Genomic DNA, 16,714 nt, shown 5'->3' on the forward strand with positions numbered 1-16,714 from the left:
CTATAATGTATAATCGATAACAATTATACTACCTACAATGGTAATTTGTAAAATATGTACGTGATACAGTGTAGCAGTTTTCCTTGAACTTCGGAATTGCGCAACAATTTTAAAACGTGGATAATAATTGAAAATTTGTTAGCATATTTCTCAAATTATATTATAAATTAGACTCTAAGGAAATATATTCTAAATTAGATTCTAAGGAACTTGCAAAAGCTTTAAAATTTGTCAAAGAATTTTCAAAAATATTTGACAGGATTCAAAAAATTGCAAGGAATTCACAAAGATTAATATTAGTTAAAGAGATTAAAAAAAACTGAATGCAGATTGAAAGGATTTTCCAACATTCAGCGATTTTAAAGCAATACAAGAAATTATAAATGATTTCAAGAAATTTTGAAAGATTTTAGAGTACCTTAAAAAATTCTAACGAATTTCTATTATTTCAATTTTTTAAAGATTTTAGGGCACTTTGAAAAATTCCAAGGAATTTTCCAGCGATTCTAAAAATTTGAAAGGATTTAAAAATATTTCAAAGGTTTAAAAAAGTTCAAGGAATTTCCAAGAATCTCAAAAGTTTCCAAGACAAGAAAAAGGGAATTTTCAATAAAACAGTTCAATCTTCAACCAAATTAATCAATCTTTGAAAAAAAATTCCCAAAAAAAGTGTAATAGTTGATAATTCTACAAAAAGTACTTTAATTTTCAATAAAAAACTGTTAGATTAAATAAAATAATTCGAATTTTTAACAAAAGAGTTGAATTTGTAATCAAGAAAAATTTATCGCCAATAAAGAAAAAAATCAACAACAAAAAAAATCTTCTAACAAAATAATTTAATTTTTGACTTTAAAAGATGAGTTTTCAATTAAATAAGTGATTTTTGAAATGAAAAAGATAAAGTTTTTAGCAATAATGGAATAGAAACATTTTTTATAAAAAAAAAATAGTTTTTCAGAAAAAAAAAGAATTTTCAAACAAAAAATTAAATTTTTTAACATATTTTTAGTTAAAAATATTAATTTTTAATATAAAAACTAACTTGTGAAAAAAAAAGAAATTAAATTTTTTCCAAAAAGATTAATTTTTATACCAAGACTGAATAATTTTTATCGATATTCTACCAAATAGTTGAATTATTCATAAAAAATGTTCGCTTTCTGCAAAAAAACAATAAACTTTCGACAACGAAAAATAGAATAGTTTAATTTTTAATTAGACAAAGAAGTTTTTAGGTAAATGAAATAAATTTCGAAATGAAACACTTTCATTTTCAACTGAAAAAATGACAACTAATTTGTAACAAAAGAAATGAAATTTTAGCCAAAAAGATTAATTTAATATTGAAACTAAATAATTTTTAACAAAATTCTAACAAGGATTTTAATTTCGAATGGAATTTTTAACCCAATAGTTGAATTTGAAACTAAAAAGGTTTATTTTCTACCAAAAAAAAGACAAATTTTCAACAACAAAAAACAGAATAGATTAATTTTTAATTAGAAAGTAAGTTTTTAGGGAAATCAAATAAATTTCCAACGAAATAGTTTAATGTTCAACCAAATAAATTAATTTTCTACCAAAAAGATTAAATATATTTTAAAAATTCCACAAAAGTTTTAGGTAAATTTTTAGTAAACAAAATTAATTGCCAGTAAAAAAAACTAATACAAAAAAAACTAATGTTTGATGTTCAAACAAACATGAAATAGTTAAATTTTCAGTTAAAGAAATTAATTTTCAATCAAAATATTTAATTTTCAAAACAAAGAAATGAATTTTGAACTAAAAAGATTAATTTTCTACATGAAATATGTAATTTTCTGTTTGGAGAATAATTTTTTTTTAAATGTTAACAAAATAGTTAAATTTCGAAAAAAGAAGATTCTTCAACCTAAAAAAAGATGAATAGTCATAAAAAAATTGAATTTTTAAGAAAGTAATTCGACTTTGAACTAAGCAGTTGAATTTTAAACCAAATAAAAGTTTTTCAGTCTCAAATCATATTAGATTTTCTGTAAAATCTATGACAAAATTTTGGAAAATGAACCGAGTTTTTTTCTAAAGAAAGGGTTAAAGGTTAATTAAATTAAATTAATTATTTTATATATATTATCATTTTTACTCATTAATTAATCACTGTAGGTTGCATTATCCAGTCAAAGAAATTTATAAATAAAGTATTCAGAAAATTAAAAAAATATATGTAAATAGAATGTATTTTTTTTTAAGGACGTTAAATAATTCTGATTTTGCATTGAAATTTTTTTCAAGTGACAGATAGGTCATTGAATTCAATAACGCATTGCTACTGCGCTATTAACTGCATAGTATGTGGCCCATGACAAGGGTCGATTGCACCATTTAATTGAAATTCAAGAGACGCGGCTTTAAATTGACCTATTAAATCCTAGCTTCTGATTTTATCTATATTTAAAATTTAAATCCCGCTTCAGCTGGAAATCGATTTTTTAAAGTCTCGAATTCGCATTAATTGCAAGTGCGAGTTCAAATTCCACTTGAAACCTAATTCTAAAAATTAAATTAAGTTAACCTAATTTTTCAACTTATCGCTTCAAAAAGATTTTTTTGTATTCAAATTTTCAATTCATAGGTAATTATAGAGAATGGAAATCAAGATTTCAGATTGATAATCAAAAATTATTTTTTTAGAATCGTTTTACTATTTTTAAGCTGTGAAATTTTAAATACAACTTTTGCTAAAGTAGAAAGATTGATTTTTTTCCATTAAAAAAAATACGTTTTTTTTCAACATTTTGTTTTAAATTTTACAAACATTTATGTGCATGATCAAACTAAGAAAAATCCATAATCTATATTGTAAAATTTTATTTAATCAAGTTAGACGCATTTTAATTTATATTTGACATCAGCACTTTTAAATTTATTTTTAAAAAACCGTCAAAATAATATTTTTACAATAAATACGAAGATAACTATTGTTTCATATTTTCGTTGCATTATTTACATTTAAATAATAGTGCATTTTATCTATGAACATTTTTTTTGCTAGTTCTTTTACAAATTTTTTTCAAAATGTAACTATTTTTTTGAAAAATTTTGGTTGAAAATCGATCTTTTTGGTGGAAACTTTAGCTTTTTAGTTCAAAATTAATTTCTTCGAGGAAAATCATTTTTAAATCAAAAATTTATTATTCTATTTTGTTAAAATTCTGCCTTACGGTAAAAAATTCATCTTTTGGGTTGAAAATTCAACTATTGTGTCAAAAATTCATTTGCTTGGTTAACGATTCATTATTTTTGTAAAAATTAATTTCATTGCTTAAAAATGTAACTATTTTGTTGAAAATTTGTTATTGTTGAAAATTAATTTTTTAACTAAAAAATTCCCTACTCCATATATGGTTTAAGATTTATTTTCTTCAGCTGAAAATTTATGTATTTTTTTTCAACTTGGTCTTTTGTGGTAGAATATTAAGCTTCTTGGTGACTATGCATCTTTTTGTTTGAACATTCATGTTCTTTGATCGAAAATTAATCACTTCATTTGGGAATTTATTTATTCGATTGAAAATTAGTTTGTTTTTTATTGAAAATTAATTTTATCAATTGAAAATTTAACTACTCAATTTTTTATCAAAATTTATATTTTTTTGGTAGACATTTAATCTTCTTGGTTGACAACTTGGTAGAAAACTCATCTTTCGGGTTTGAAATTCAATTATTGGTTCAAAAATTCATTTTTTTGTAGAACCTTATTTATATTAGTTGAAACTTAATTTCTTTGCTCAAAAATTTTAATATTTTTTTTTCAAACTTTTCGTGTGTGTTGAAAATGAACTTTTTAAATAAAAAATTTAATTATTCCATGTTTGGTTTACCATTTATCTTCTTGAGTTGAAAATTCAGCTATTGGTTGAATATTCACGTTCTTTGATAGAAAATTAATCTTTTTGGTTGAAAATTCATTTCTTCAATTGAATATTAGTTTTTTCTCTATCAATAATTGATTTTTTAACTGAAAATTGAACTATTAGGACTCAATTTTCAATAGTTGGATTTAGAACAGTTTAAATTTGAATTTTCTTCCATTTTCAACATTTTAAATTTAAATGGTTTTAAATTGAATGAAATTGAAAGTTCAATTGTTGAAAATTTAATAAACTTGTGCAATGAATATTGAAGTTTTGAAAAGTCAAAAAAAGTTCATTTTCAACTATTAAAGATTGAAGAAAACTGATAACTAAACTTCAAACATTTGAAATTTCTATCGTTAAAAATTGAAGATAATTGAATTTTCTACAGGTAAAAACTCAGTTTTCAAATTTCTCTTCATATTTCAAAAGTGGAAAATTTAATTATCAATTTTTTTCTATTTTTAACAATTGCATTTTTCAATGTTACAAATGAAAAATGTTGAATTTTTCACTGTTGAAAAATTTAAGAAAATTTATAATTTAATTTTTCACAGATGACATTTCAATTATTGCAAGTTTCAAAAATTGAAAATTGAATATTCAAATGTTACTGTTGAAAATGAAGAAAGTGGAATTTTCATCAATTGGAAACTCAATGAAAAATTTTCATTAATTTTCAACAGTTGAATTTTAAACAGTTTAAAGTTGAATTTTCTTCCATTTGCAATATGTGAAAATTTAATTGTTCTAAATTGAAGCAAACTGAAAATTTAATTGTTGAAAATTTGATTAAATTTTACATTGTATATTAGTGTTTAAATTCAAGAAAATGTAATTTTCAACCACTAAAAATGGAAGCAACTTAATAATTGATAGGGAATGATAACTATAATTAAATAAATTATAATTAATATTGAAATTTTGCATTCTAAAATTTCCTTATGCGTGAATTAAATATAAATTAAGTGGTATTTTTGATTAAAAAGAAAAGTGACTCGAGATTGCTGCACTATCAGTACAGATAATATTGTACCGTCTATAGGATTCTCAACTTTTCACAAGTCTTGTGTCTATATTTCTTCACCCATCTCTAAATAATTATTTTATAAGTATGGTGTGGTATAATGTACTATCTGACGATTTCGTTTAAGACTTCATTTATTGATTATCAAGAAATTATTTAGGAAAAAATGTACAACTATCAGCCGAATACGCTGGAACCGCATTTATATCCGCTCTCACTTATATCCTCCCGCTTGGAATCCACCACTTTATTGTACCACGTGACTAACCGAACCAATCAGCCGACGCGTCATTGTCCTTTTCTAGCTCAATAAGCGTGCAGCGCGCCAAATTCCCCTCCGCTGAGGAGTGGTGGTTGGATCCCCTCCCGAGAGGATATAAGACAAGTGAATGTTTACGTTCTCAGACGGAGGATATGAACGCAGTTCCAGTGCAATTTTTCTCCATTTAATTATTTCACAGTGGGAATTTATAGTGAGTTCGAGTGGTTCGAGAGTCTGCCACTAATTGTACTGCAAATATTTTTCGAGCGTATAAAACCAGCGGTTTTTAGAAGGTAGTACCAATACTAGAAAATTTTTTTCACAATATCCAATTCAAAACAAATATCACTAGATGTTGAAAATACGGGGAAAGGTCCTACCTTTTCAGACTGCAAAATTGGTACTAATGGTGTAATATCAAAATGCTGCTCGTTCAGACCCAACTCAACGATTATTATTAATGTACTGAGTGAATCAATGGCGGATTCAAGAAATCTTGATAAAAATAGACGCTGTTTTAGAACGTCAACAAGCCACCAACAAATCCGTATAGCAAACATCAAAACAAGGCTTGACAATGCCGAGGCAACTCTCTTGCATTCTACACGTGAAGCACACACAAGTGTAGCGGAAGTCCTCGAACGACAAATGTACATAATATATTTAACTCTAGAATGATTAACGGGGGTAATACGTTACCCCATTTAAAGGTTAAAGTACGGTCTTGGCTATGGAAAGGTATAGTTTGGTGCGGTTCCCTAACCATAATTCACTTCAACTATATGACCTTCGACCTAGGTTAGTGAGCGAGTTTATTAGTGTTTTTTTGAGTTGTGTGTGGCATTAAATATCGATTGGGGTAACGCATTACCCCAGTTAACCATTTAAGTTCGACAATTAGATCGTAAATGAATTTCAGTTTTTTAATTCAAGCGGTTCAATTACGTATTTTAAGCATTCATTTTAAAATTGGAAGGGTGAATTAAAAAAAAATGGCTAAAAAGAAGGTATAATAAATGTTTGAATCTGAAGCTTCATGTAAAGTTTGAGCAGTCGGATAGTATAGCGATTTCAGTTGGACGTTTCAAGCATGAATTTTCAAGTTCAAAGTGTAAACAAAATTTCTTTTACGAAAATAGCAAAACAAAAAAATATGTATTGTGAATTAGAAACGTCATACAAAATCAGAGCTACTGTATCAGAAAACTTAAGTCGAGCAGAGCGAAGCATGGCACATGACCAACCGGCAGGTGACGAAAAAAAAAAAATACGAGGAAGCGCATGCTGACTCGGAATTGGAGGAGTACAGGATCGTTCTGTGCTCTAATTGCTCCGCTATAGAATAAATGAACATATTTAAATATTATTTTTTCATTTTTGAAGATTTTAAGCCATTTTGGGTTATTTATAATAAATTTGAATTTAAATAACCAATTTTACTGGTATTTTTTAAAGATTTTTGCCATTTGTCAGATTCCTCTAATTATATTGTTGACAAGCAGGTCTGCGTCATCTCCATTGGCAGAAATCTCTGTCTATTAACAAAATGTGAGAGGCTTACGTATCAAATTATGATATTATATTAACGGAAACTTGGTTACCTCCAGAAATAAACGAAGCTCATAGGTATAAATAAATACAATATTGTCCATAAAGATACCCAGTGGGCACAAAATTTGGCGACGTCTTTACGGCATCGCTACGACATCTTTACGACAACTTTAGGACATCCTATGTCCATGTCGTTAAGTCGTCTTTACGATATCGTAAATATGTCGTATGATCTGGTGATCTCTTTACGATATCGTAAAGTCACTGTAACGACATGGGCATAGGATGTCGTAAAGATGTCGTAACGATGTCATTAAGACGTCGCCAAATTTTGTGCCCACTGGGTACATCACGAGGAAGTAATGTATTATGATCTAACCACCCAGCAAACACATTCTGTAACTGTTCCAGATCAAAAAAGGAACTTTGTTCTATAACAGTTGTTACGAGATGGTGACAGAACTGTTCTATAACAAAAAGGTAACAGCACTCTAGAATACTGTGATAAAATTGTGACCGAACTATTCTACAACAAAAAGGTCACAGTGTTTTAGAACACTGTGACAAAATGAAGACATAACTGTTCTCGAACTATGTGACAGCACGATTCTGTAACAGTTGCTATAGAATTGTTCTATAACTCTATGACTATAATATTTGTTTCAAGTTCATTTTCGAACTGTATCGTAACAGTGTTATATCGAAGTTCTAGAACCCTGTTACAAGTGTGTTCTAGAACAAATTATGAACAAAGATTAGTCCGCTAACACTGTGGTCGAGCTGACCCTTGCGAATATCCCTAATGTGGACATCTCGGACGTATAATTTTTGTTAGTCGGGACTGCGCACGCGAATATCCCGGGATATCCTATTGCTGTGAGGGGTACATAATACTATTCCATATTTGATTCTAGAACATGTTCTTTTGTGTTCTAGAGCAGTTTCAGATCTGTTCTGTAACCATGTTTGCTGGACAGGTGTCTACTTTTAAAAGCATAGTAGAACAGATCAATTAATCAATCATAGACCTATATCAAGTGGACGCAATCTATATTGATTTTGCAGAGGCATTCGATCGAATCAATCTTAATCTTTTATTATCTAAACTAAAATCATACGGTGTCACAGGAAATTAAAAAAATAATTAATAAAAATATTTAAAAAATAAATAAACATAATAAATAAATAATAAAAAAAATTAAATGAAATTAAAATCAAATTCAAAACTCTATTTAACGCAAAATAATCAAGTTAATATGCAGAATTCCTGAAAATAAAACCAAGAAATCAAAAACCAAATTTAGAGAACCACCAGAAAAATTTTCCTATTGTAATTTAAAAAAAAATAACAAGTTTTCTAAAAAAGATAAGAATTCTTTTTTTTTGACAAAAATAAAACAAAGGAAAGAAAATTTTGAAGGCAACCAATCAAAGCCCCTTCCTTCTCTTTTTATTTATTTCGTCTTTTTTACTTTTATTATTAATGTTATTAATATATTCCCAAGAATTTTAGGACGATTTTTGGTATTGTCTTCAAAAAATTCAAGATCTTTAAAAAACTTCTAAATTTTATTTCACAATCTTCAACAATTTACATTTTGTTTTCAGTTTTTAAAAATATTTTTGAAATTTAAAAAAAAAACTAAATTTCTTTCCAAATCATACCAATTTGTTCTGAAACTCTGAATAAATTCTACAAAATTAAAAAATTGCAATAGAATCTTCCAGATTCTCTTTTTGCATTTTTAAAAATCTTTCGGAATGTTTTGAAATCTTTTTAAATATTGTCTTAAAATGAATTTTTCTAAATAAAAAAAAAATCATTTTATATTTTCCTAGAAATCTTATACAAAAAATGTTTCATTTAAACATTAAAAATTCATAAAAAGCTTCTAAATTTTTTATACAAAATGTTCAAAAATCAAAATTTTGTTTTAAATCCGTTAAAATCGTTTCAAGTTCGAAATTATTTTTTTTTAAAGAAACTTAACTAACAAATGCACTTTTGGCATTCTTTTTTTATGTTCAACCTTGGTCCTTTCACCACAATGAAATGTAAGTAACTTATCTTTAATCTAAACTTTTAAGTATATTTATGACAGTAAATAATTATCACTATATTAAACAATTTTTTTTTAACTTTTATTATCTTATGTGTTTATAAGAAAAAAGCCTGATTTTCTTTGAGGAATTAACAGACAATTATTAGCAGCAATAACTCCTTGTTATCAATTGATAACAATTGATTATTTTTTAAACGCAGAATGTTCAAAATTCACTTTTGGAATTTTCTTTCATTTTCAAATTATTTTTCATTTCAAATAATAGAATTTTCAAATGTTGAAAATGGAAGAAAATTGAACTTTCAACTGTTAAAAATTCAATGGTTGATAACTGATAATTGAATTCCACAGTTCAAGATTCAATTGCAAGATTCAATTTTTTTTATGAAAAAGTAACATTTATTCAGTGGATTCTCAGTAGAAAATTTATAAGATTTAACGAAAAATGCCTAACTCAAATGTGTTAAATAAACAATGTCCGTATATTTAAAATCGTTCTCATAATCAAGAAAATTTTCTCTCTTTAAAAAACCATAATAATTTAATCGTGACATTTCTTCCCCCGAAACGTTATTTTAACTTTAAATTTTTATTTAAATCCTAACTAGTTTAGTTTGAAAGCGGCCAAATGAAAATTAATAGATTAAAACCCGTGATCCCATGCCCATATCAGTCTTTTAAAAATCCAGTCACTAGAACCCCTTTCAAACCAAAAAAAATATTCAAAAATTTCATCCCTTAATCCAAAAATACTCAGGACTCCTAAAAGCTCTCATCCCTGAATGAAATCCTAGTTAAGAAATTAAAAAATAAACAAATTTCTTTAAGAAAATTCCAGGAGCGAGCGGCACGTCTTTAGATCCTCGCACGCTTGCAGGAAAAGCTCTAGAATAAAACGAAAAAAATCACACGAACCATGATGTTTCGAAGCCCGCAGCCCCAATCCGTTGATCCTCTTGGTGAGCTCAGCACTCGCTCTCTCGACAACTCCTTGCGCAGATATCGAAGACATCTCTCTTTTTTCGATTCTTATCTTTCCTCTAATAATGATTTCTCTTTAGAGTCAAGAACTTCCATGAGCTTCTGCTTCTAGGAAATTGAAAACTCCCCTCATAGTGCGCTCCAGACTTGGGGGAAACTCCACTTCTTTCGATCGCCTCCACTCCTCGTGCTCACGAGCGACGGACTCAGTTCATGCTCACGGTAACCAGATTCCACCGGGCGATATGCGCCCATCGATTTTCCTCGATGGACACACTTCACTTCCTCTACCACCGGAAATAACACCGCAATAAATCCAATCTATGAAATAAACTCGATAAACACCAGAAGTCTCTTGTCTCTCTCTTCACAGAACCAAACTGAAAGTGTTCAGTTAAAAGTAAAACTTCAGTTAAAATTAGAAGTTCAGTCAAAAGTAGAACTTCAGTTAAAACTAAATCTTCATTAAAAAGCCAATCCCTTTGAACAGAAATCCTTTTAAAATGTCAATAGAAGAATCGGTTCTTGTTTTTAAATAGTAGTGCACAATGGGGTGGATCTTGCACCCACTCTCGTCTTTTGGAACAAATCGATCCGGACCGGTTGGAAACTCGATTGAGGAGCCTTGCAGAAATGAGCTTTAATTCGAAGGGGAGCTTGAAAAACTTGAGGTTTTTTTTTTTTGTTTACATGCAAGTGAAGCGTTGAGATTCATAAAAACAAGGGAGTTGCGCGGTTCCGCTTCGAGGTGCTCTTGTGCGAGGCTTGACAATGGCACTCGGCTCGGGGGTGGTTTGCGCGAGACTGAATCGATATTCCTGAACTTGTCGGGCTACCCCCCACTATTGGTTTCTAGAGCGCGTTGGGTGGATTTGTCAGAGAGGCCGCTTGGCACCCCCAACGCTCGAGAAACCGCCGCGAACATGTGCGCAACGCGCCTGTCCCTAGGCCACTCGACTCACTTTACACCTACGAGCCTCAAGCCTGGCCTTTGACAACCCGTTTTGCACAAATTCTTGAAAACCCTCAAAACTTTCACTGAGCAATCTTGTTTTAGAAGAGCGAAATTTCAAAGTGTCTTCTAATCAAAGAAATTTGAATTCCCCGCGAGAATTCGAATCCTCGGACTGGTCAGTGCGAGTCCTGGATCGACCAGACCTCTCCGACTGTCGTACATGACTTATAATGCTATTTATAAAATATAATATAATTATTTAAATTTATTCTATTCATTATGATTATTACCTACCTGTAGGTTAAGGTGGAATCCGAACCATCAGAAGCTTTAGCACGAGTTATTCGCTGAATTAATGTGTTAGGCTTTCAAGATTAAACGCAGGTGTTACTTGAGTTTTAAACCGTCTCACAGTGGGGAAAAACGAGGAAATTGTTTTAAAACCGGTATATGTGCCCTATTTACACAAGAGGCAAAAAAACCATGATCTAGGGCGTCAAATTTTTAGGGGCCTCACGACGGCATGACATTTTTTTTATTATTACAGAACACATCTTTCGGAAGATGGACATGAAGATTTTACACTTATCGGGGGTGATTTTCGAGACTGGGGAGAGATGGACAAAACAATTTTACACTTAGAGATGATTTTTGGGGCTGCTGAAAGCTCGTCCAGGGAATTTCACATCTAGGAGTGATTTTTAGATGGGCAACAAAATTTTCCACTTTATAGAGATCATTTTTGAGGCTGCTAAGAGCTGGACAAGGGTATTTTATACTGAGGAGTTATTTTTGGATGGACACGATGATTTTACAGTTATGAGTGATTTTTGGATAAACGAAAGGATTTTAAACTTTATAAAGATGATTTTTGGCGCTTCTTAAACCTGGACAAGGGAATTTTTCACTAAGAACTAATTTTTTGACGGGCAAAAGGATTTTACACTTTATAGACATGATTTTGGGTCTGCTGAAAGATAGATCAGGGGATTTTAAACTTAGGAGTGATTTTTGAATGGACAAAAGGATTTTAACACTTTATAGAGATGATTTTACATTTACAAGGAGATTTACATTTAAGAGTGATGTTTGGATGGACAAAAGGATTTTACACTCATGCGTGATTTTTGGATAAACAAAAGGATTTTTCACTTTATAGAGATGATTTTTGAGATTGCAGAATGTTAAACCAGGGGATTTTAAATTTAGGAGTGATTTTTGAATGGACAAAAGGATTTTTTACTCCATAGAGATGATTCTTGGGTCTGCTAAAAACTCGCTAAGAGTATTTTACACTTAAGAGTGATTTTTGGATGGACAAAAGGGTTTTTACACTTAGGAGTGATTTTTTGATGGACAAAAGGATTTTACACTTTATAGAGATGATTTTTGGGGCTTCTGAAAGCTGAAAAAGGAGATTTTACACCTAAGAGTGATGTTTTGATGGACAAAAGGGTTTTTCGCTTAGGAGTGATTTTTGGATGCGCGAAAGGATTTTACACTTTATAGAGATGATTTTTGGGGCTGCTGAAAGTTGTCAAAAAGAGATTTTACACTTAAGATTGATGTTTGGATGGACAAAAAGGTTTTTTACACTTAGGAGTGATTTTGTTATGGACAAAAGGGTTTCATACTTTATAGAGATGATTTTTGGGTCTGCTGAAAGCTGGAGGAGATTTCACACCTAAGAGTAATGTTTGGATGGACAAAAGGGCTTTACACTTTATAGAGATAATTTTTGGGGCTGCTAAAGCTGAACAAGGGGATTTTACACATTGTAATTATATTTCTATGGAAAAAAAGGATTTTAAACTTACTATCAGAGATGATTTTTGGGTCTGTGGAGAGCTAGTTAAGGTGATTATACATTTTGGTGTGATTTTTAGGGAATGGGGAGAACAGGAAAAATGTATTTTACATTTAGGCGTGATTTTTGGGACTGTAAAGATAACAAAATAGGAATTTACTTCTAGGGTTGGTTTTTCGGAAAAGGAAAGCTTGACAAAAGAATTTTACACCAGAGGGAAGCTTTTTGGGCTTAAGAAATATCGATAGAAGGATTTTACACTTAGAGCTGGTTTTTTAGGCTGAGGAACGTTGCAACAGGGAATATATTACATGCATGTAGATTTGATTTTTGGGGCTGCCGAGAGCTGGTCAAGACAATTTTACATTTAGGGGTGATTTTCAGGTCTGAGCAGAATTGTACAAGGAGATTTTAATTTTAGGTTGGGTTTTTGGGGACTGGGAAGAATTGAAAAAGAGGATTTTTACACTTAGGGGTGGTTTCTGGGTCTGGGAAGGGCAGAAAATAGGAATTTACTCTTGGGGCTGGTTTTTGGGAAAGGGGAGAGCCGTATAAAAGGATTTTACACTTAGGGGTAATTTTTGGGGCAGCTCAAAGCTGGTGTAGTGGATTTTACACCTATATGTGAATTTCGGGTTTGCGGAGATCAGGACAAGATGATTTTACGTTTAGGGGTTATGTCAGGACAAAAGAAATTTACACCTTTGGGTTACTTTTGGGGCCGCGGAGAGCTAGACAAGGGAATTTTATAATTAGAGATGTTTTTCGCAGCTGAGGAAAGCTGCAAAAGGGGATATTAAACTTAGGAGTGATTTTTGGGGCTACGACTATGAATTCCGCTGTTATAGTAATGCACAGTGAAATATATTGTAACCAATCAATATTTATGAAAAGAACTCCGGGATATAAAAAATTTTGAATTTAACGTCTGCGAAACGACAAATTAGACCGATTCCCTCATCAGATTATTTAATAGAAAAATATAACAGTTTTGAACCATTATAATAACGTGATAGTAATTAAAATAATAGTAAAATTACCTTACCTTAGGTTATTCCGCAGAAATTTATGGACTTATGACCTAATTTTAATTTTGACTTATTTGTGGCTTTATGATAAAAGGTAATGTGATCTCTTTAGTGAACGATTTTTGAACCAAGTAAATGAATTTCCAACTAAAGTTATGAATGTTTAACAAATAATATTATTTTTAAGGTACCGGCTGAATTCTTAACTAAAACATATTATCAAATGACAACCAAATAGTTGCATTTTTAATTTAAAATACCTTACCATTTTAAAAGAAAAGAGATTAACTTTCAACAAAAAAGTTCATTTTGAACTAAAGAGTTGAATTTTAAAACAACAAAGATTAATTTTCATCAAAATAGTTCCATTTCAACCAAGAATGCTAAATTTTCAACGGGAAAAATATTGATTTTCAATCTTTGGAAATTAATTGTTGAATTTAGAACCAAATAGTTGTACTTTCAAGCAAAATGGATGAATCTTCAATAAAAAAAGTAGAATTTTTATCGAAATAGTTGAAGGTCGAAATAGGGGAAAATAAGCAGTTTTAAAAAAGGGGAAAAGAAACGAATAAAATTTTCACATCATATATTACTATAGATTAATTAGTTTCTTTTTTTTTAGACCAAATCTAAAAAGAGATGAGTTAATCTACATAAAGTGGCCTCTTACTTAAAAAAGTGACAATAGTGGCATTTTCTTACAAAATTAGTCCAAGTATGCGAAACTTCTCGAGTCTCATCTCGCCTCGAATCTCATATTAAATCTCGTTTTAAATAACTTCCGGTATACCTTTTTGCCTCAAATTTCCTATTTAATCTAGTCTGTAATTTCGTCTTGAATCTCGTCCTGAATTTCGTCTCGCTTCGAATATCTTGGTGAATCTCGTGACGCCTCGAATCTCATATTTAATCTCGTCCTGAATATCTTCTTGTGTCTCGTCTCGAATCTCATAATAAATCTATTCTCGAATCTTATCTTGAATTTCGCCTTGAATATCGTCCTGAACCTCGTCTCGCCTTAAATATCGTCCTGAATCTCGTAATAGTCTCGAGTCTCGTCTCGCCTCGAATTTCGTATTGAATCTCGTCTCAAATTTAGTCTCAAATATCTTCTTGAATCTCGTCTCGCCTCAAATATCACAATAAATCTAGTCTCGAGCCGCATCTGGAATCACGCCTCGAATCTCATCTCAAATGTGTTTTTGAATCTCTTCTGGAACCTCGACTCGTTTAAAATTTCGTATTAAATCTCGTCTTGAATCTCGTTTCGCATCGAATCTCGTGCTAAATCTCGTCTCTAAAATGTGTTTGAATCTCTTCTCGAACCTCGACTCGTCTCGAATTTTATATTAATTCTCGTCTTAAATATCATATTAAATCGAGTCTCGAATCTCATCTTGAATCTCACCTCGCCTCGAATCTCATACTAAATTTCGTCGAATATTGTCTTGACTTGAATCTCATATTAAATTTAGTCTCAAATCTCATCTTTAATCCCATTTTGAATCAAGTCAAGCCTCGAATCTCATATTGAATTTCTTCTCAAATCTCCTCTCGAGTATTTTCTTGAATCTCGACTCGCCTCAAATCTCATATTAAATATAGTCTCAAATCTCACATTGAATCTCGTCCTAAATCTCGTCTCGAATATGTTTTTGAATCTCGTCTCGAACCTCGACTCGCCTGGAATTTCATACTGAATCTCGTTTTAAACATCGTCTTGAATCTAGTTTCGCATCGAATTTCGTGCTAAATCTCGTCTCGAAAATGTGTTTGAATCTCTTCTCGAACCTCGACTCGCCTAGAATTTCATATTAATTCACGTTGAATCTTGTTTCGCCTCGAATCTCATATTAAGTCAAGTCTCGAATCTCACATTGAATCTCGTCCTAAATCTCGTCTCGAATATGTTTTTGAATTTTTTCTCGAACCTGGACTTGCCTCGAATTTCATATCGAATCTCGTCTTAAATATCTTCTTGAATCTCGTTTCGCCTCAAATCCCATATTAAATCTAGTCTCGAATCTCATCTTGAATCTCGCCTCGCCTCGAATATCATACTAAATTTCTTCTTTAGTATCTGCTTGAATCTTGTCTTGACTTGAAGCTCATATTAAATCTCATCTTGAATCCCATCCTGAATCTCGTCAAGCCTCGAATCTCATATTGAATCTCTTCTCAAATCTACTCTCGAGTATCTTCTTGAATCTCGACTCGCCTCAAATCTCATATTAAATATAGTCTCGAATCTCATCTTGAATCTCGTTCTATGACTCGTCTTGCAACTCGTCTCGAATAACTTCTAAAAATGACCATTTTTCCCGGTATATTTGTTTTTATATTATTTTCACGATGATTTATTTGTTATACTAAATACGTCCAGATATGTGGACATATTTTACAACAAATTGCTCTGGTGAGAATCTGTCTGAGCCTATAAATATTCCCTTTATACTTTGCTTGAATGATGTCCAAACAGTTTCAGGCCGTTGACACAGCTATGCACACTCGAGAGCATCGTGCTTTTCACATCGATGAGAATTTTTCCACCTCATCAATATTTCACTCCACAGAAGTATCATACCCTTTTTCAATACACAAATTCTATATAAATTATTTTTAAACAAGTTTCAAACTCGTCTTAAGAATAAAAAATAGTGTCGCAAATTCAACAATTTAAATTGAAATATAACTATTTGATGAAAAATTGATGTATTTTGCTGCAAATTCATCTTTTTTTATTCAATCCAACTGTTTTTTTATTCTAAATTAATTTTTTTTGTTGAAAAATTATATTCTCCAGTTGAAAATTCAAATGTTTTAGCAGCAAATTGATTCCTTTGATTGAAAATTTATTTTTTCTGCGGTTCATAAATTTTTTTAAACTGAAGAACTTCAATTTTTAGTTGAAAATTGATCTTTTTTAATTGAAAATCTAACTAATTTGTTGAAAGTTTTGGCTTTGTTTTTTGGCAGAAAATTCCAATATTTAGTACAAAATTAAATTGTTTTTGTAGAAAATTAATATTTTTGTTTGAAAATTCAACTATTTGGTAGAAAATTGAACTGCTTTTATGGACAATTTTTTTATAATTAATCTTCTTGGTTAAAAATTCAACTATTTGGTACAAAATTAAG

General features: G+C 30.3%; 1 protein-coding gene, 1 long non-coding RNA gene and 1 pseudogene across 3 annotated transcripts in view; 2 read left to right on the forward strand and 1 right to left on the reverse strand.

Moving 5' to 3' along the window:
* The window catches only part of LOC117169133 (F-box/LRR-repeat protein 16), a 46,930-nt gene extending 37,016 nt beyond the window's left edge, over positions 1-9,914 (reverse strand). The window contains exon 1 of one of the 2 annotated variants that reach the window (XM_033355323.1): positions 9,718-9,914. In XM_033355323.1, coding sequence (XP_033211214.1) covers positions 9,718-9,814 — 97 coding nt within the window. In that variant the 5' untranslated portion in view covers positions 9,815-9,914. Of the gene's footprint in view, positions 1-5,568; positions 5,680-9,717 lie in introns of those variants that run through there. The other variant, XM_033355324.1, reaches the window with a different exon arrangement.
* Positions 5,332-6,237, forward strand: LOC117170325. Its single transcript, XR_004466763.1, has 2 exons — positions 5,332-5,481; positions 5,577-6,237. It is a non-coding gene; the product is annotated as an uncharacterized LOC117170325 (long non-coding RNA).
* Positions 7,459-7,601, forward strand: LOC117170434 (annotated as a pseudogene).
* Positions 9,915-16,714: the final 6,800 nt, after the last annotated feature.

This window comes from Belonocnema kinseyi, chromosome 3 (assembly GCF_010883055.1).
Source record: "Belonocnema kinseyi isolate 2016_QV_RU_SX_M_011 chromosome 3, B_treatae_v1, whole genome shotgun sequence".
In the NCBI taxonomy this organism is placed as follows: domain Eukaryota; kingdom Metazoa; phylum Arthropoda; class Insecta; order Hymenoptera; family Cynipidae; genus Belonocnema; species Belonocnema kinseyi.